At 63.1% G+C, this 20,280-nt stretch overlaps 1 protein-coding gene across 9 annotated transcripts in view; it reads left to right on the top strand.

Annotated features, from left to right (window-relative positions):
- The window catches only part of TNS3 (tensin 3), a 188,445-nt gene extending 168,767 nt beyond the window's left edge, over positions 1-19,678 (top strand). For all 9 annotated transcript variants that reach the window (XM_070059452.1, XM_070059446.1, XM_070059450.1 and 6 more), the window contains 10 exons: positions 848-1,431; positions 2,706-2,792; positions 5,346-5,477; positions 6,590-6,685; positions 7,343-7,420; positions 8,073-8,150; positions 13,807-13,975; positions 15,740-15,808; positions 15,904-15,933; positions 17,137-19,678. In XM_070059452.1, the coding sequence (XP_069915553.1) occupies positions 848-1,431; positions 2,706-2,792; positions 5,346-5,477; positions 6,590-6,685; positions 7,343-7,420; positions 8,073-8,150; positions 13,807-13,975; positions 15,740-15,808; positions 15,904-15,933; positions 17,137-17,281 (1,468 nt within the window). In that variant the 3' untranslated portion in view covers positions 17,282-19,678. The remainder of the gene's footprint in view (positions 1-847; positions 1,432-2,705; positions 2,793-5,345; positions 5,478-6,589; positions 6,686-7,342; positions 7,421-8,072; positions 8,151-13,806; positions 13,976-15,739; positions 15,809-15,903; positions 15,934-17,136) is intronic.
- Positions 19,679-20,280: the final 602 nt, after the last annotated feature.

The raw sequence follows: 20,280 nt of genomic DNA, 5'->3' as shown, positions 1-20,280 counted from the left end.
GCACATGCTTGAAGGCGGATGGCACCAACGTGACACCCAGATGTCAGCGTGTTTTCCCACACGTGTCCCCGTGGTCAGCCTCCACCTCCCACACAGCACAGCGCCACTGGTCTGGTTTGTCCCAGTCGCCACTGTCGCCACACGCACACTTCGGGGCTACTGCTCAATAAAATCAGTGGAACACGCCAGACTGGGGCGACGATCAGGCGTGGAGACAGCGACTGAGCGAGGACCGAGCAGCCGAGCGCCCGGCAAGGACACGCGGGACAGCAGGGGACTCCGTCCCCTGGCGGGCGGGGCCGCCACTTCCTTCCTGCTTAGCTCCTGTTAGGATTTTCTTTTTTTCTTTTCTACTCTTTTTAAAGATTTATTTATTTATTTGAAAGTCAGAGTTACGGAGAAGACAGAACAGAGAATCTTCCATCGGCTGGGTCACTCCCCACATGGCCACAGTGGCCAGGGCTAGGCCAGGCCAGAGCCAGGAGCTTCATCTGAGTCTCCCTCGTGGCTGCGGGGCCCAGGCACTGGGCCGTCTGCTGCTTTCCCAGGCCGTACACAGGAGTCTGAGTTGGAAGTGGAGCAGCCAGGACACAAACCAGCGCCCTGCCCGTGTGGGACGCCGGCGCTGCAGGCGGCTGCTTTCCCCGCTACGCCACACACCCGTTGGCTGATTTGCACACTGCAGCTGTCCACGCAAATAAGGGGCCTGCGTAGCATCCTGGGCTGCACGGGGTCCCGGCTGCTGCGTCCCAGTCCTCCTAGGCATGGGCGGGCGGGGGTGATGGATGGGTCCTGAAGCTGCGTCTGGTGCCTCACGCGCGCTCCCGCTTGCTTTGTCTCTGAACAGCCCGTCCTCCGCAGAGCACCCGTGGCTGGAGAGCAGTCGGCCCGCAGGAGGACCCCTCGGCGCCCGCGAGTTCTCTGGCCCGAGCCCGGACCCCCCGGGGCTGCCCTGCTTCCTGCCTTCGGAGCTCCAGGCCTCTTTCCACAGCCACGAGCTGCCCCTGGTGGAGCGCCCCCCGAGCGGCCAGGCCTTCCTGGGCTTCGGCACCGGCCCCGTGGGCGGCAGCCTTCCACCCCGGGAGGACCCGGGGGCCGTGCTGGGCAACTGCCACACGGCGTCGCCGGTCCCTGGCACCCCGCTGACCGCAGCAGGCGCTGCTGACCACGGCTTCCTGTCCCACAACTTCCTCACGGTGGCGCCTGGCCACGGCCACCACAGCCCTGGTCTGCAGGGCCAGGGGCTGAGCCTGCCGGGGCAGCCGCCCCTCCCGGAGAAGAAGCGGGCCTCGGAGGGGGACCGCTCGCTGGGCTCCGTGTCCCCCTCGTCCAGTGGCTTCTCCAGCCCCCACAGCGGCAGCACCGTCAGCATCCCCTTCCCCAGCGTCCTGCCGGACTTCAAGCCATCAGACGCCGGCCCGTCCTTGCCAGGTGGGCGCGCGGCCCCTTGGTTGGCTGGCTCGGGAAAGAGGGGGGCGGGGCCATAGGAGCGAGGCCCCTTGGTTGGCTGACTCGGGAAAGAGGGGGGCGGGGCCGTAGGAGCCAGGCCCCTTGGTTGGCTGGCTCGGGGAGGGGGCGGGGCCATAGGAGCAAAGCCCCTTGGTTGGCTGGCTCGGGGAGGGGGGCGGGGCCGTAGGAGCCAGGCCCCTTGGTTGGCTGGCTCGGGGAGGGGGCGGGGCCATAGGAGCAAAGCCCCTTGGTTGGCTGGCTCGGGGAGGGGGGCGGGGCCGTAGGAATGAGGCCCCTTGGCTGCCTGGGGAGGGGGGCGGGGCCATAGGAGCGAGGCCCCTTGGTTGGCTGGCTCAGGGAGGGGGGCGGGGCCGTAGGAGCCAGGCCCCTTGGTTGGCTGCCTCGGGGAGGGGGCGGGGCCATAGGAGCAAAGCCCCTTGGTTGGCTGGCTCGGGGAGGGGGGCGGGGCCGTAGGAATGAGGCCCCTTGGCTGCCTCGGGGAGGGGGGCGGGGCCATAGGAGCGAGGCCCCTTGGTTGGCTGGCTCGGGGAGGGGGGCGGGGCCATAGGAGTGAGGCCCCTTGGTTGGCTGGCTCGGGGAGGAGGGGGGCGGGGCCATAGGAGCCAGCTGGGCTGTGAGGACCGAGCCCTTGCCCGAAGCATCCAGAGCCAGGAAGTCTTTCCTGTCCCCCTGGCCGGGGGCAGCCACGACTGCTGCGTCTCGTGTGTTCTGGGCACCTGCGCGGACCCACGTGGGAGCCCCGTCCAAGGCACAGTGCAGGCACTTGTGGTGATCCTGGCTGCTTATTCTCTTAGCGTTTTGTTTGGAAGACAACTTTATTTTTCAAGTCAAACGAAGTCATCCATAATTTATTGATGAATTATTCCAAGTGTCTAAGAAGTAAGACCCACTGGTTAAAAGACCAGCCCTGCTGTGTGTACCTGTTTGGTTTTATTTTATTTTATTTTAAGATTGTTTATTTGAAAGGCAGAGTTACAGCAAGGAGGAGAGAAAGAGAGACAGAATCTTCCATCCATTGGTTCCCTCCCCAAATGGCCACAACAGCCAGGGCAGGGCCAGGCTGAAGCCAGGAGCCCGGAGCTCCATCCTCATCTCCCACGTGGGTGCAGGGGCCCGGGCACTTGGGCATCTTCCGCTGCTTTGCAAGGTGCATTAGCAGGGAGCTGGACCGAAGTGGAGTGTGAGTTTGCAATTAGAAAAATAACCTCTCACAGTTTATCAATTTTGCTTCACAGACAGTCCAGGGGACAAGCTTGTGATCGTGAAATTTGTCCAGGACACTTCCAAGTTCTGGTACAAGGCAGACATCTCCAGAGAGCAAGGTACGTGGGAGGAGGTGGGCTCCCCGGACACCTGCCCCGCTCAGCGCCCCGGCTCCTCGCCCGGGGGGGGCCCTGCCGCAGGAATGTCCCAGAAGCTCGGCTGTGGGGCGGCCTGACTCAGAACAAGGCCAGGCTTCATCACACGCCTGCAGGGGAAGTGCTGCTCAGTCTCTAACGGGAAAAGCTTGCGCTAATGAGGGAGTTGGCAAGCCGTGGGCGCCCCCATGGCACTGCAGCGGGGGCGGTAGTTTCTGGATGCTTCCGCCAGCCGGCAGCTGTTGAGAGGAGACACACTCCATCGGGGTCCTTAGCCACGGAGGGTGGGGGCTAGGGAGGAGCTGCCTGGCTCTGTGTGGGCAGGGACCCCGTGGTGGGCTTCCCTGCGTATGTCCCCTGCAGGCCACACCCAGCGTCTGCAGGCTGCGGGACTTTGAGCACCAAGGACACAGTCACTCTGAGAGGGAGGTGGGGAGCTGACACGCCTGCTCTGCTGGAAGATTTGGGCGGCGCCCGGAGCTCGGAGCGGTGGTGTGGGGAGGGCAGGGTCCGGATCCCAGGAAGTGAAGGGGTTGATAAGGCTGCGGGGGCGTGCTGGGCTGAGCCGAGCGGGGCGCCGACCGTGGCGGGGGGAGCCGCGTGGCTGCTGTCTGCATCGCGCTGTCTCCTGGTGGTGTCTCAGAAACGGCCGAGCTCGGGTAGTGAGGGCCGCACTTGGCCGCTAGAATCCTGCCCTCAGTCACGCAGCTCAGAGACTGGCAGAACGTGCCTTTCTCCCCGTGAGCTCAAAGAACCTATTGTCCTTGTGAACGGGAGAGGGAGAGAGAGAAACGCTCGTGGTTGGAAGCATTCATTCCCCTGAATCGGCCTTTTGTGCAAAGTTCTGCTCCAGGCCGAGGGCCGGCCGGACGCTGTGTCCTGTGGCCACCAGCCCGGCCCCAGCACTGTGCCTCCCACAGCAGCTCAGCCAGCGGGCAGGCGCCGAGGTGCTTGGGTGGGGCACTCGTGTCCTGGAACGGGGCTGGGGAGCCATTTTTCTGCCAAAGGCTATTTGGGTACTTCAGCGTCATTTGTGGGCCGTACAAAATTGTCAGCTGAAACGTTAGCCGGCTACAGCTTTATTGGATTTTGAGGCCCACCTGGGGCTGCCTTGGCAGGGCCAGACCAATTGAAGTTGCGGCCTTATAAGTTTCATGGGCCAGATGTCCTGCCATCCCTGTTCTAGAAGGTTCTGCGCCTAGCCTCCTACTCCGTGGCGCTGTCTTCCAGTCCCGGCTGGTGTGGGCTGGGCTGCCTTTGCCCACAGAGCCCTGGTGCTGTGGGAGAGGGGGCTGCACCTTCTGACCCCTCGGTGGAGCGGGGATGATGGCCAGGAGAGCTGCCGTGCTGTCCACGCCTCAGGGAGGCGCCATCCGGGCGGGGCGGTCGCCCTCCAGGCCTGGACTTGCACACGTGCAAAGTGGGCTGCTGGGGTGGGCTCGCTCAGAACGGCTCACGCTGCGCCGGGAGCGGGGAGGCGGAGCCCGCCCCACGTTCTAGACGCTCTCCGAGCTGCAGAACCAGGTTGTGCTGGGCATGCTCAGGCCGTGGCGCGGCTGGGCGTCGGTGCAGGCGGCAAGGTGGGAGGAGAACACAGCCAGGGCCCCACCCCCTGCCTGGTCCTTGGGTGGGCAGTGGGGTGCTGCGGGCTGGGCAGAGTGCACGCCCGCCAACACCACGTGCACACCTTCCTCCTGGGCCTCCCCCTCACCCCCGCAGGCTGGCACCTTAGCCCTTCCATGTTTCCGAAATTAAGCTCTGGCTCCCCTTGGCTGGTTCATAAAGGCCCAGCCCCTCGTGCCCATGCAGCCCTGGGCTCTGGGCTCTGTGGCTCTGTAGGCCACAGACCCCCAGGTGGCCTGGAGGGAGGACTGGGCTTCCCCGTACTGCAGACGCATCGGACAAACATCTGAGTCTGGAGGTGCAAGGAGTGAGGTCTCTCACACTTGGGAGAAACGCTTCCTGTAGGCGTTCAGCAGGCACACCCTGCCGCCCCGGCAGAGGCCGGCCACTGCCAGCAGTGGGCTTGGAAAAAGCAGCACACGGTCAGCCCCCAAACTGGCCAGAAGTGCACCAGCATGCAGGGTGGGCAGGCTCATCCTCCAAAGTAGTGGGGCCCACGCCCACCCCGGACACCCCAGCAGGCTCTGTCCTGGCTCCCTTTGTAGACGCGGGCAGAGAGAGGTCAGCCTTGTCCTTTGGCTGTGGCTGTGACCAAGTGCCTGAGCCTGGAAGTGTGTAGAGAACATGGGTTTGCTGTGACGGGCGGTGCTGCGGCTGAGAAGCCCGGATCTGGACGCCGGACACAGTTCCTGCCGCCACCACTCGAGGTGGACAGCGGACGGGCAGGCGGCGTGCGCACAGCAGCGAGGCCGAGCTTTGGGGCAGCCTGGCTGCAGGTACCCGGAGCACCCCCAGGAGAGCAGTGGCCACCTGTTGCTTCTGGTGGGAGTAGACCTTGCACACCTGTCCTGCGGCCGGCCATGTGTGGACGCTCACACCTGTCCCCTCCCGCAGCCATCGCCATGCTGAAGGACAAGGAGCCCGGGTCGTTCATTGTGCGTGACAGCCACTCCTTCCGCGGTGCCTACGGCCTGGCCATGAAGGTGGCCACGCCGCCTCCGTCCGTCTTGCAGATGAACAAGAAAGGTGGGTGCCGGGCCCCCATCTGCTCTCCGTCTCCGAGGAGCGGCACCCGCCGGCCAGCTGGGCCTCAGTCTTTCTTTCTACAGGGCTGTTTAGCAAATGTCCTTGCTCCAGGAAAAGTTCCACTATTTGCGAATTTCATTTTCCGCCCAGGCACTGGCCTCTGTGTCTGGGCTCACCTCTGTGACCTGTGCCGGCTCGTGTGCGGGCAGACGTGCCCTCTCTCAGGAGCGTGCCGCAGGCGCTAGCTTCTGTGCCCAGTGGGCTGGCTGGAAGTGGCACCCAGGGTCACCAGATGTCACAGCTCCGGCTACGGCCTGGACACGAGGGTCCTGGGTTCAAGCAGGCCGGTGGCAGGCGGCTGCTGCAGAGCGATGGGTGCTTCCGGGGGGGTTTGTGCACCGGAGCCCCCGCTCCTGGCCGGGACTCACTGTCGGGCATCACTGTGCCGGAGTCTTCCCAGCCTGCCCTGTGGGGCCGGTGGAGCTGGGACCCAAGGGCTATTTCCTGTCTTCTGCAGTTGCTCTTTATTTATTTTTACTGTATTTGAAAGGAAGAAAGACAGCCGAGATCTCCCATTTGCTGTGTTCATTCCCTAAATGCCTGCAACAGCCAGGACTGGTCCAGGCCAAAGCCAGGTGCCTGCGTAGCAGGGTGGGTGGCAGGGACCCAGCTGCCTGAGCCGTCGCCTGCTGCCCCCCAGGGCGCCCGTCAGCAGGAGGCTGGACTGCAGGCCCAGGAGCTGAGGCTCCCATTCGGGGTGCAGGCGTCCCAAGCAGTGTCTACATCCGCACCAAGCGCCCGCCTCCCTGCAGGCCCTCAGCTGTGAGCTCTCGCAGAGCACTCCTGTCAGCCAGCGTCCTCGCTGCAAAGACCCGCGCCACGCCCCTGGCCTGCGCACACGCAGCTGACGCGCTGTCCCAGTGCCCCGTGCGCACCCAGCCATCCCACTGCCCACAGCCCAGAGCCCCTTCCTGGTGGCCCCGGGGAGCCTGCAGGTGGTGGCTGGCCATCAGGGCCCTCCCAACCACAGCTGCTTGCTGTAGGGCTGCTCTCGCCCACACCCTCCCGTGCTCCCGTCTTCATTCTGTCTTGTTTCTCATTCCTGAGCCCAGGTGGAGACTTGGCCAACGAGCTCGTCCGGCACTTTCTGATCGAGTGCACCCCCAAGGGGGTGCGGTTGAAAGGCTGCTCCAACGAGCCCTACTTCGGTGAGTGGCTGAAGCTGGCGGCCCGGGGCCCTCTGCCCTCTGCCCCCTGCCCGCCTCCGGGGGCCCTCGCTCCGTTCTGAGACTCCTCCGAGCGGATTAGCATCTTTAGGCTCGGCTGGCTGTGAAGACATTCTTGGAGGCTTTGTCAAACCTAACGCGAAGCCCCACGCTGGGAACAGAAGTCACAGATGCAGACAGAGCACCCTCCTGGTGGCCGGTGGGAGTCCCCACGGGGGACCCTGGCCCGTGGCACGTGGGCCACAGAGCTCCCTGCGGGGTGGCTTCCTCCCCGTGCACCGGGAGCCTCCGCTGCGCCCCGGGCTTGTGCTCGCCCGACGCCCTCACACTCTCGCCCTTTGGGAAGCATCGTCCAGGGGCCGTACGTGCGGTAACAGCTGGGGTTCCCCAATCCCAGCCCTCTGAGTTTCCCACGCAGCCAACGCGTGGTTGATTCTGTTTGGTGTGGAAAGAAGCTGTGTTCTCTTCCCTCACTTCTTCCTGTCTCGCTCAGCGTGTCGCTTCTCAGAGTTTGGTACCGAGTCACACGGGATGCAGTGACCCGGCTGCTGGCCGTGGACCGGCTCTGCCTGGGTGGCGGCTGCAGGCGGGGTGCACCTGCTGCACCTGCTGACTCACGTCTGCTTCCGTCTCTCGCAGGGAGCCTGACGGCCCTGGTGTGCCAGCACTCCATCACGCCCTTGGCCTTGCCCTGCAAACTGCTCATTCCCGAGAGAGGTATGGGGCTGGGTCTGCCTTGGGGGTTGTGGGAGGTCACTGAGAGCCAGACGGGAGCGTTTCTTCTGCCCCACGCCCTGGGGGTACAGGCGAGTGGAGGAGCAGGGAGGAGGCCGCGCTGCAGCCAGATGCCCTGGGACACTTTCCCGTGCTGGGCCTCCGTGACAGCGCTCCGTGGAGCAAAGGCCCGAGGCTTGGAAACCCAAGACCCTGGGACAAAGGCCTTGGCGTCCCCGCCGTTGGATTTCTGAGATTCTGCAGCATGAGCGCTGTGTCAGCCGTGCTGAACACAGGGACCAGCCGCTCCCCCTGCTTTTAGCTTCGTCTTCAAAGACACACAATGAGAAAGAAACTCGCAGAGTGGCTCCCGCAGCCTGCCCGGGCCGTTTGCTGAGCCGTGTCCGGGTCACAAATAGGTGAATAATTCAGACGAAGCTGACTTACCTCTTAGAGCTGACTCTTCGCATGAGTTAGTTCAGTCTAGACCCGGCTGGGCCTCGCCACCCCCTTCTGTCCCCAGCAGGGTCGCAGTTAGGTTACCGTCCCCAGGGGAAGTCCCCACGGAGCCGTGCATGGCCCCCTCGGGGACTTGCCCGTGAGGATTCTGCGTGGGCAGCGGGACTCACTTCTGTGTTTCGCCCCCTCCCTGCAGATCCGATGGAGGAGATCACGGAACATTCTCCCCAGACGGCGGCCAACTCGGCGGCTGAGCTGCTGAAGCAGGGTGCAGGTGGGTGAGCGCACACTCGCACACAGCTCCCTCCCCGACCTCCAGGCTTCCTCCTCCCCGGTGGCGCCCAGCCTTTCCCTGCTCACCAGGCCCGGGCGGGGCTCAGCTGCAGACGCGGGGCTGAGTGGAGCCAGGCAGAGCTGGCGGGATGCATGCCGAGTCCGGCATTAGTCGGGGGGAACCGTAGGAGGGCAGGATGTGGGTGACCTGCCCTGCCAGCTGCAAATGCCAGCGCCTTCCGGAGAAGTGAGTCAGCCACCACCCTCTGCCATCTGCCGGGGAGGCAGACGCCGCCCGAGACTGCCTTCCGGACGCCGGGCTGCCACTTTGTTTTTATTTTTTTTTAATCTTACTAATAGGTTTTATTTTTAGAGCAGTTGCAGGCTCACAGCAGAACTGAGAAGCAGGTGCAGGGATGGTCCTCGTAGCCCTGCCCACGCAAGCGCACAGCCACCCCACCGTCCACGTCCCCTGCCACAGTGACACGTCTGTGGCCACTGAGGGACTGTGCTGACCCATCGCTGTCAGCCAGGTCCACGGTTTACGATAGGGTTCACTCCTGCCGTTGCACGTGCTGTGAGTGTGAACACCTGCACACGCGTGTACTGGCCTGTGCCCACTGCCTCGTCTCCTGCAGGAGCGTGTCACTACCTCAAAGCGTCCTCTGTGCGGGGCCCGCCCGACCCTGTCTACGCAGCCCCTGGCAGCCACTGCTCGCTCCCTGTGTCCTGTGTCCTGGACTTTGACTTTTCCAGACTCTCACGTGGCTGGAGTCACGCAGCCTGTGGCCTGTGCGTTGTGGCTTCTTCCACGTAGTACTGTGCGTGTGCGTGTCGCCAGCATCACCCACGCTCGACCAGAGTAGGGTCTCACCAGCTGGAAGAGCCATGGTCTCTGTGTGCGTTCACCTGCTGGCGGGCATCTTGGTTGCTGTGATGTGTTGGCAGTTTGGGTATAGCCACCGTGAACATCTGTGTGTCTGCCTGAAGCCACCGTGGACATCCGTGTGTCTGCCTGAAGCCACCGTGAACATCCGTGTGTGCTTGAAGCCACCATGAACATCTGTGTGTCTGCGGGGATGCGTTTCCAGCCTCTTTGCCTGAATGCCACCAGCATTACCGCCGGACCTTGTGTTGAGGGCCTGGTTTGGAAGATGCCTCCGAGCCGTCTTCCAGGGTTGCTGTGTGCCGCGTTCCCGCCAGCCGGGAGGGGAGCCCTTGTGGCTGCAGGTCCTCGCCTGCATCTGCCGCTGTCGGGTCCTGAGTTTGGCCATCTTCTTACGTGAGATGTCCCGCGAGGGCTTTGCCCATGGCCTAATAGGGTTTGCTGTGTTATCACTGTGGTGTTTCAAGAGCCCTTTTCCCGGGCGTGTTGTCTGGGAATTTGTTCCCTGCTCTGTTCTGGCAGCAGGATTTTCAGGTCCAGCGAAACGCAGCTCGTCAGCTCTGTCCTCGCTGGTGTCGTCTCTTAGACGCCGTCCCCGTTCCTGACGCTGGCTGGGTTTCCCCTGTGCGTTATCACTTGGGTTGAGCTGGGTAGTCCTTTTGGGTTTGATTTTGGGGGGCGGGGTAAGGTCTGGATCCAGGCTCTTGCTGTGGCTGTGGGTTGTTTCTCTTTGGTCAGAGCTGAGCTGCCCGGATTTTGTGGGGCCGGGTCTCCTCTCCCAGCACCACGCGGTTTGATTCCTGTGGCTTGAGTAGCATCGGCTGTCTAACTGGTTCTTCAGTAAGTAGCGTGTTTGCTCTCCCGCGTCTTCTGCCTCTCCATGCAGGCTGTAGGGTCGCTTTGTCAAGATCCACGTCCTAACTTGCTGGAATTTTCGCTGGGATGGCGTTGAATCTACAAGAACTGGCGTCGCGACGGTGTTCAGTCTTCCTAGCTGGGCCGGGTTTGTTTCTTTGATGTCTGTTGTCAGCGCTGTGTTGTTTTTCTCATACAGTTCTTGTGTGTGTGTGGAGAGAGAGAGAGAGAGAGAGAGAGAGAGAGGGCTGCGATGGCTGGGTCAGGAACGTCGTCTGCGTCTCCCACATGGGTGCAGGGACCCAAACGCTTGGAACGTCAGCGCTCGGGTGGGGATGCTGGCCTTGGGGCTGTGGCTAACTCGCTGAGCCACAGTGCTGGCCGTGATCTAGCTCTTTCTGAGCTCGGATCTTTGAGGGCAGACTTGGTTTGGAGCCTGAGGTCTCGTACTGGGAGCTGGTGGCCGAGGTTTCAGTTGTGCCTGTCTCGGGCTCCTTTCCAACACTTACTTCTGTCCCACCTCGGGTGCGTGTCTGTCCCGTGTCTCTGGTGTGAGCCAGGCAGGAGGCCGGGGTCACGGGGACCCGGGGGCTTGGGCGACTGTGAGGTTTAGGACGAGTGCAAGCAGCCGCTGTCGCGAGCCCAGGAGTGGGTGTGTTTTCCGCACGGTTCTCTGCTGCCCTCCTCCCCTCGGAGCCCCAGCCGCCTGTGTGGTCCAGGTTGTCCCTGGAAGCCTGCAGCCGCGGCGCCTCGGGGCTGCCAGAGAGCGTGGCGGATCGCGCGGCGGAGTGGCCTGCGCCCTGCTCCTCCCCACACAGCCCAGCCGGTCATGGGCTCTGCGCCGCCAGCCTGCTGGACTCCCGCCCGGGTGCCCTGGCCCCACGGCTTCTCCCCTCGGCAGCAGCACTTGTCCGGCACAATCAGACGGCCTCAGGCCAGGCCCAGTTAGACTATTGGGGTTGACCCTTCGGGCCACTGATCCCTGCTGGGGGGAGGGTCAGCCTGGGGCCCGGGCACAGTGTCCCCTTAGGCGGGCACTGCCCTGGGGAATGACCGCGTAGCTCCCACAAGTTGGGCGAGAATCCCCGACCCAGTCCCTATCAGAAGCCTGCGGGAGAGCACGGGGCTGAGCCGTCCGGGCTGTGCCCGCGTATTGGACTCTCCGTGGTGGCCGGGTCCCAGTTCTCTCCCAGAGTCGTGCGGTCGGCACGGCGACACGCGAGGGGGCCCTCCACCCCCACGCCCGCCCCAGGAGCCCCAGGCGCCTCCAGCTCGGGTTTGCAGGCTCGGTGCTTTAGTTCAGGACGCCAGGCATGGCAGAGACGCTGTCAGCCGCTGACCGTTCTCCACGCAGGGTGACCCCCACCTTGCTGTTGCTGTATGCTTGGTATTCCCAGGAGGAAGCCGCCGTCACCCTTCCTGAGCCAGGTCTCCCTGTTTCCGCCCTCCGCGCTGTCGCTAACCTGTGCACCGTGTCTTTCCCTTGGCCGCCGTGTCCTGGCTGTGCAGTCTTTGCTTTCTGGATCTTCGGCAGCGGGACCACTGGGCGGCTTCCGGCACTTCCGAATCCTCATGAAAATGCTGAATTATCAGCAGAATTAGGTTGAGTTAGAAGAAATGAAAATGATCGTGTTTGGGATAAAGGCTTCTTTTTGTTTGTATTTTTTAAAAAGATTTTATTTGTGTATTTATTTGAAAAGCAGAGGCAGAGAGAGAGATTATCCATCTGCTCGTTCACTCCCCAGTTGGTTGCAACAGGGCTGGACCAGGCCAAAGCCAGGAGTCAGGAGCTCATCTTGGTCTCCCACACCGGGTGCAGGGGCCCGAGCGCTTGGGCCATCCTCCACTGCCTTCCCGGGCCATTAACAGGCGCTGGGTCAGAAGCAGAGCCTGGGACCAGTACCGGTGCTCATACGGGATGCTGGCTTTGCCAGTGGTAGCTTCACCCGGCTACACCACACGCCAGCTCCTAGAAGCTTTTTCTTTTTAAATTTTGCTTAGTGGGCAATGCTGTTGTAATAATCACAGCAGTGAAACACCAGCTGCTATTTCATGAGAGTAGAAGTAAATTTTACTGAAGCAAAGTGTCGCAGACGAGACGCCCTGTTAACAGAGCTGAGAAGTGCAGTGGACTGGTGACTCATTCCACTCCCTTGTTCAGGGCAAGCCCCATGGGTGGCCGCAAATCCTGGCTTTGGAGGCTGTGGGCCTCGTGGGCGAGCCCAGCCTGTGCTCCCGTCCTGCCCCCTCACTCTCGCCACGCCCACGAAGGGAGCAGCTGGCCTTCCTGGCGCACTCGGCACGCACCCTGCAGCCTGTTTGCTTCCCCGGTCATCGCCGCGCCCACGGAGGCGGAGGTTTCCGAATCCTCACGATGGGAAACTTGAGAACACAGCCGTGAAATGGGCCCAGGCCTGCTGAGAAAAAGGGCAGCCGAGCGGCTCGCTCTCACCCGTGCGCCCCCCGAGGCCTCTCTGGGATCCCCCCTCGTACGGCTCCAGGTGGGGCTGTGCTCCAGTGCACCTGCCGACAGGACAGGTGCGGAGCCTGCTCGCGTGCGGGCGGAGAGGAGGTACTGCTGCCCCTGCTGCGGCTCTGAGCCCTGACCGCTCTCTGAGCGCCTGCAGAGACGGCCTGGAGCGCGGCGATGCTTCCGTGTCCCTGTTTAGTGGAAGCCGCAGGCCACTGCAGGTGGAGTGGAGGTGCCCGCTGCTCACACAGGGGCTGGGAGATGGCGGAGTGCGTCGCAGGGAGAGCAGTGCTAAGCCTGCGTGCTGTTGCCGTAGCAGAATGCCTAAGACCGTGTCACTGTCCAAGGTGCTTTGGGCTCAGTTCTGGAGGCCAGGAGCCCAGGCTCGTGGGGTGGGCGTGGGGGTGGAGGGCCCCCTCGCGTGTTGCCGTGCCGACCACACGACTATGGGAGAGAACATCTGCTCCGCTTCTCCCCAGGGGCTTTGTGTGGCCTGAGCTCACAGCAGAAAGAGGAAGACGGGCGGGCGCCTGTGAGAGGGAAAGCAGGAGAGGCAGGCAGGGGCCCGGCCTCGCTGTCAGGGCGACGGCCCTCCCGGTGGCCAGCCCTGGCCCACGAGAGCCACACTCGCCCGCGACGGCCCTCCCGGTGGCCAGCCCTGGCCCACGAGAGCCACACTCGCCCGCTGGTGCACACCGCCTGCTGGCAGCCGGCTCACGGTGGGTTTTGTGAATGTGGCAGCACTGCTCCCCGGGAGGCAGCCCCTCGGCCTTGGGGCACCCATCACCCATGTCTGCAAGCCACGTCATGCACACCCAGCGTCCCCTGCGGGCTCCCTCTGTGTGGCAGGGACGCTGGCTGAGAGGGAGAGCGTTATTTACGTAAACCCAAGAGATGACCACGGAGCAGCCCCCGGGGCTTCGCGGCACCCTGAGCCCGCCCCAGCCCCTCGGTCTCAGCAAGGCTTTCTGGAAGCTTCCCTTCTGCACACTGCAGGCCGGGCAGCGCACCTCCCCCTCCCCCACGATTCCTGAAGGCCTCAGGCCTCTTTGCTGTGACTGTCGTTGGGCTTTTGTGCTAAGGGACCCGCCAGAGAAGGTGCCACAAGCCCCACCTGGGACACCAGGTTTAACACTGAAGCGGGCGGATAGGCGGATAGGTCCTCCTCCCTCGGCAGGCCAGGGCCGAGCCAGGCTGGGCAGCGGCTCCTGTTCCCATCTCGTCTCCACTCATTGCCGTGGTGCTGGGACAAGTGTGTCCTGGGTCCTTTCCTCTCCAAACCTTCAGGGTCGGGGGTCGGGGGACACTTGCCTTTAAATGGACCTGCACAGGTGCACAGGTGAGTCATTCATCAGCCCTACATGTGCTGTGGGCATGGCTTGTGCGTGCACCTGGTCTGCGTGGCCCCCACGTGGGGCTCACAGCGGCCCCCTTGCTGTCTTGCAGCCTGCAACGTGTGGTACCTGAACTCCGTGGAGATGGAGTCCCTCACAGGCCACCAGGCTGTGCAGAAGGCCCTGAATCTCACCCTGCTGCAGGAGCCGCCGCCCGTGTCCACGGTCGTGCACTTCAAGGTGTCAGCACAGGGCATCACCCTGACGGACAACCAGCGGAAGTGAGTGGGGCGGGGCCTTCTTCCCAGGGTGTGTCACCGCAGAATCCCTAGTGTCCCTGGTACCATCAGGGACCCAGCCCGTCTCAGCCCTTAAATCGGCCCAGGAATGACAGGTGCACGTTAATGTTTGTCCTGATGGCTTTATCTTAGGAACCAGTGAAGTATTCCCTCCCCTCAAACCTTTGATGCTTGCTCTCTTTCACACACACACACACACACAGACACACACACGTGCACACATGTACACATACACACACACTGCAGGTGTAACATGTACACACACAGCAGGTATAACACACAATGTACACACAGAGACACACACATACACACTAATACACGTACACATACACACAGTGTACACACACACATGAATACACATACACATACAGTGTACACACATAGCAGGTGTAACACGCGTATACACACAGTGTACACAGAGACACACATACACACACAAACACACATACACACAATGTATACACACACACACTTCAGGTGTAACATGTACACACACAGCAGGTATAACACACGTACACACAATGTACACACAGAGACACACACGAATACACGTACACATACACACAATGTACACACACACGAATACACGTACATATACAGTGTACACACATAGCAGGTGTAACACACATACACACAGTGTACACACAGACACACACACGTACACATACACACACAATGTATACACACACACTGCAGGTGTAACACACGTACACACAATGTACATACAGAGACACACATACACACGAATACACGTACACATACAATGTACACACATAGCAGGTGTAACACAAGTACACACACAGTGTACACAGAGACACACGTACACACACAATGTATACACACACACACTGCAGGTGTAAAAATCTGACTCATTTCTTCAGAAACGCTCTGAGACTGACCAGCATGTGCAGGTCTTCGTGTCGGTGCCATGGCTTTTCAGCTGGGGGTCATCTGGGGGGAGGACGTGACCTCGGTACCCGTTATTTCCTCTGTCCAAGTGACTCAGAGGACTGCGGAGTCGCCAGGGGCCCGGGACAGCCGCTGGCGGAGGCCTGTGTGCTGTGGATGTGACAGCACGGGCTGCTGCCCCCACTTGCCCTCTGCAGCGCCATCGGGTGGACACAGCCAGCGGCTGGCCGTGCCGCGTGCCGGGGAGTCCACGCAGAATCTCGTTCTGGGATGATGGGAGATTGGACAGGTTTTGCCCCTGACCCTTCAGCCGCCAGTCAAAGGAGCCTCAGAAGGACGTGGGCTCTGCTGCTCAGACCCACATTCCACGTCAGGTCCCACCGCTGGCGGCAGGTGACCCTGGGCAGGGAGCCTGTGTCCCAGACCCTCACTAGGACCCTGCCTCGGAGCTGGGGGCTGCACAGGTGCCCTGAGCAGGGCTGCCCTCAGGCCCCCCGCCCGGGCCTCCACTGCTCAGATCCGTGCCTCCAAGGGCTCTCCCAGGAGCTGGGGCAAAAATACAGATTATGAAAACTGTGCGTGGAACTTGCGGTATTTGGCACCTGGATAAGCCGGCCTTTTGGTGCCGCGTCCCGCCGCCTTGCCGAGGTCCTCACATCTGGGCCCTGTCCCAGGAGAGGAGCCCTCCGGTCTCGTGAGCCCCTTGTACCATAGGGGAAACCAACACGGGTGATCAGCCAGGTCCCCGCGGTCTCTCGGCTCTGCCCCTCCGGGACCCCCGGCCCGGCCCTGCTGGGGTCCCGGCCGCGGCCTCAGGCGCCCTTCCCGTCCCCGCAGGCTCTTCTTCCGGCGGCACTACCCCGTGAACAGCGTCATCTTCTGCGCCCTGGACCCGCAGGACCGGAAGTAAGGCGGGGCGTCCCGGGGTCTGAGGCCGCGCTCCCCCCTGCCCGGGCGTTGTTCGTAAGCTGACGTGACTCTGTCTGTCTTTAACTTGCCAGGTGGATCAAGGACAGCCCCACCTCCTCCAAGTGAGTGCCCGGCCTGCCCGAGAGGCCCCTCCGGAGGAAGCTGCTCCACTCCGCTGCGTGCGCCCAGGCCGCGTGGGCAGGAGGAGGGGACAACGCCCTCGCCTTCCACTCCAGGGCGTCCCTAGCTGGGGTTTCTGCTCGGTGCCGGGCCTCCCCAGCCCGGACACGGCCCCCTCTGCCCGGCAGGGGCTTGGGCTTCTGCATGCCGTGGGCCCCGTCCCTGCAGGACCGCTGAGCGGAGGGCGTGTTTCCCAGGAAGATGGACAAGGCTGGCCTGGGCTGCGGGCGTGGCTGTGTGCAGTGGAGGGCTTGGACAGCCTGCAGTGGTGGCGGCTCAGTGCTTTCAGCAGGGTCCCGAGCCGTGCCCGCACGTAGCCACACACACACCCCATGTGTAGCCACACACGCACCCCGCGCGTACCCACTCGCACCCTGTGTGTTTCCCTCTGGGGGGTGTGCGTGTGGAGTCAGCATCTCCCAGAGGCCCCGGGCCCCCTCCCCGGGGCTTCACCCACTCCTCGGGATCTGAGGATCCTGGCCCTGCTCGCGTGTGACTGGGGCAGCCACATCCATCAGCATCCCATGCCCTCACCTGCAGGGCAGCACTGAGGCTTAGCTGCAGGTCCGGTGCCTGCACACGTACCTGCCCGGTGCTTGGCAGGCGTAGACTTGCCATTCTTCCCGTGGTGCTGCCTGAGGTCGCAGGAAGCAGAAGCCTGGGGCCTGTGCGTGGTGGACGCCTGGGGCCTGTGCGCGGTGGACGCCTGGGACCCTGTGCGTGGTGGACACCTGGGGCCTGTGCGTGGTGGACACCTGGGGCCTGTGCGTGGTGGACACCTGGGACCCTGTGCGTGGTGGACACCCGGGGCCTGTGCGCGGTGGACACCCGGGACCCTGTGCACGGTGGACACCTGGGGCCTGTGCGCGGTGGACACCTGGGGCCTGTGCGCGGTGGACGCCTGGGGCCTGTGCGCAGGGGACACCTGGGGCCTGTGCGCGGTGGACGCCTGGGGCCTGTGCACGGTGGACGCCTGGGGCCTGTGCGCGGTGGACGCCTGGGGCCTGTGCGCGGTGGACGCCTGGGGCCTGTGCACGGTGGACACCTGGGACCCTGTGCACGGTGGACACCTGGGGCCTGTGCGCTGGGGACGCCTGGGGCCCTGTGCACGGCGGACGCCCTGACCTGGAGCCTCTTTTTTGCAGAGTCTTTGGATTCGTGGCCCGGAAGCAGGGCAGCGCCACGGACAACGTGTGCCACCTGTTCGCAGAGCACGACCCCGAGCAGCCAGCCAGCGCCATTGTCAACTTTGTGTCCAAGGTCATGATCGGCTCTCCAAAGAAGCTCTGAGGCCCTCGTAGCCCAGACCTGGGGGCAGCAGTGGGACGCGAGGCGTGGCCCCCACTCTGTCCCGGACTGATCACCTGACATTCCAGCTCCGTGGACCCAAGCACAGACGTCCCCCAGAGCAGCCTTCCCCGAGCCTCCTCTCGGCCAGCACTTTCCGGCAAGCAAGTGCTTCTGGGTGGCCGGACCGCTCAGGGTCCACGTGGAAGGAGGACTTGGGAGCAGACAGCACAGAGGCGTGGCAGCCCCGATTCCAGGCACCCAGGCCTGTGGGGCGAGGAGCGTGGCAGCCGCCCACGCGGCAGGTGCCGAGTGACTGCCAGGCCCGGCTTTGGGCAGGCACGCCCTCGTCCTGCAGCGCCCGCGCCTCCGACTCCCTCGCCACGGTCTTTGTGCCAGAAATGCTGATGAGACTGACCGGGGCACGCAGGTTTGATGAAGGTTTGCGCAGGTCGCCCCTTCCGGGGCACGGCGGGGACCCACACAAGGGGACGGCGTCCTGGACTGTGGGGCCCCGCATCTGGAGGACTGTGTGGTGTCAGAGTCTGCCCCCGCCATCCTGTGTGGGAGCCGGGCCAGAGAGTCCAGGGGGACCCACACGAGGGAGGACAAGAGAAGGAAACGAGATCGCCACTTCGGAATAATTTATATTCTACTTACGCCAAATTATTTATGCTGACGGTTTGCCATGGCTACGCTGCACCAGTGTCAAATGCTGCAGCCCGCCCACTGTGACCAGAGGACGCACCGTGTGCACCTGCTCCACACGTGGGGGCATGGTAGACTCGGCCAGGCTGTAAAATCCGCCTCACCGGCAGTGCCACCAGAACTTGGCTCTGCCTCCAGCCCCCACCCCGCCTCCACCGGCTGACTTCATGGTGGGGGTGGGCCGTGGGGGTCGCCCTTGGGCCTCTCTCAGCATCACCTGATGCACCCTTGGCCTTCGTGGGATCTCGCGAGGCTGCTTCTCGTTGCGCCCGTGGCTTCCCGGCAGGTCCTGTGTGCTTCTGCCGTGATTGAGGGAGGAGGAGGAGGAGGAGGAAGGGCAGGAACCGAGAGCGTACAGGCCGTCTGCAGCGGAAGCCACCGAGCCAGTGCGTCACTTCCTGCCCAGACGCATGACCCGGTGCCGGGCTTTTCTCGCCTCCCTCTGTGGTCCAAGGCGGGGAAGAGCCTGGGCCCCAGATTCCCCAGAGCGAGAGGCGGAGCTGGGCCGTGGAAGCCACGCCTGGGCCTCCCCCGCCCCGTGCTGACCGGCTCACCGCGCTGGCAACGCGCAGGACCCGCCCAGAGCTCCTGCCGGCCCCACCGCACCCAGGACCGGGCGGTTTGGAAGTGGGCTTTGCGCATTCCCTGCTTTGGCGTGAGGGGCAGGGGAAGAGACAGGGAGGAGCAGAACTGGATCCAACCCAGTCACGGTGGGTGTTGTCCGTGTGTGTGTGCACACATGTGTGCACGGTGTGTGAGGGCAGGTGGGCCGTTCCACTTCGATGCACCAAACTCAAGTGCCTCATTTCTGTGCCAAATGTTTGCCTTGGTCTTTGCGGACCTCCTTCCCCGACACGCTGGCGAGGCCGTCCAAGTGCAGAGCCTCCGCAGGCCCTGGTGCCTTCGCAGCCGCAGCCGGCGTTTCCGTTTCGCCCTCTGCAGGCATCCAGCCAAGGGGAGCCCCGGTGCCCCGTCCTGAGCTGGTTTGTGCCCACATTTGTTGCAGAGGCTGCGGGCCAGGCCCCTTCCGCCTGCCGAGAGCGGAGAGGGCAAGTCCCAGGTCTGAGCAGGGCAGGTGTGGGGAAGGGGCCCGCGGACGACCCCGCCAGTGGCGCCTCCGCTACGCCCTTGGGAGCGCGGGCTTCTACCCTGACGAGAGCTGTCAGTGTCCCCATCAGACAGCTCCCCCTGCGGGGCATGCGGGAGCTTCCAGGGTTTCTGGGGGCTGGTACATGTGTGTCCCGTGTGTACCGCCCAGAACAAGGCAAGGCTGCTCGTCGGCTGCGCCGTGTTCTCAGGGACACAGGAGAGGGATGTCCCCCGGTGTTGGCCTCTGCGGCCCCTGATGGGCCGAGCGTGGGGTCCTGGGGAGGACCTGCGGTGGATTCGCAGGGCTCGTGCCCGACCCGCGGCGGCCAGGGGCCCATGAACCCGCTCGCTACAGTGTGTGCGCCTCCAGTGCTGCGCTGTCCCGCGGTGAAGTCGCCCTGCGTGTATCTCAGTGTCCGAGACCGCGTAGCGTCTCGTCCGCCTTACCCGCCCGCGCATGTTTGTACTTTTCTGATACTGTAAAGAATATACCCAGTATGTAAATGAATGTGCTCTAACGCCTTGTATCGTCACCTCTGCGCCTTACGCACCATCTCCATGCAGAGTGGAATAAACCACGGCCTTGGTATGCCTCGCTGAGAAGGGGCTTGCTTTCCCCGCGTGCGTGGTGTGTGTGTGCGTTTGTGTGTCTGTGTGCATACATGTGAGTGTGCGGTGTGCGTGTGTGTGTGCGTGTACACCTGTGCACTCGTGTGTGATGCGGGTCTCTGCGTGCCAGTGTGTGTGGGTGAATGCACACGGATGTGTGTCTGGGGCTGCATCCGCGTGTGTTCCTGGGTGTGTGTGGATCAGGGGATTCAGTTCTAAACTCACATACGTTTGGCCCTCAGGAATGTTTTCGAGGATTTCTTCCCGAGATCTTTGAAAAAATTAAATTCAAAGATTCTAAAGACCTAATTGCCATGCATGGTGTTGACAGGTACTGGTATGTTTTAGGGGTTGCTATAAATACCCTCCCCCCACACGCATGTGCACACACACGCACACGCACACGCACACATGCACCAGGCCTACGCGTCTGAGCACTGGAAGTCTGGTGGAGTCACGCACCCTCACCCCACGCAGGGGGTGCTGGGTGCCCTCTCCCGCCTCTCCCATCCCCCAGCCAAGGCCTCTGCCTCTCTTGGCGCCCCTGGTGCTGGCTTTCTGCCTCTGGGGACTGACCGTCTCCCTTCTTGTCAGGT

Source organism: Oryctolagus cuniculus, chromosome 16 (assembly GCF_964237555.1).
Source record: "Oryctolagus cuniculus chromosome 16, mOryCun1.1, whole genome shotgun sequence".
Lineage (NCBI taxonomy): Eukaryota > Metazoa > Chordata > Mammalia > Lagomorpha > Leporidae > Oryctolagus > Oryctolagus cuniculus.
Note: the sequence above shows the minus strand (reverse complement) of the source record. Positions and strands in the feature narration are given on the sequence as shown.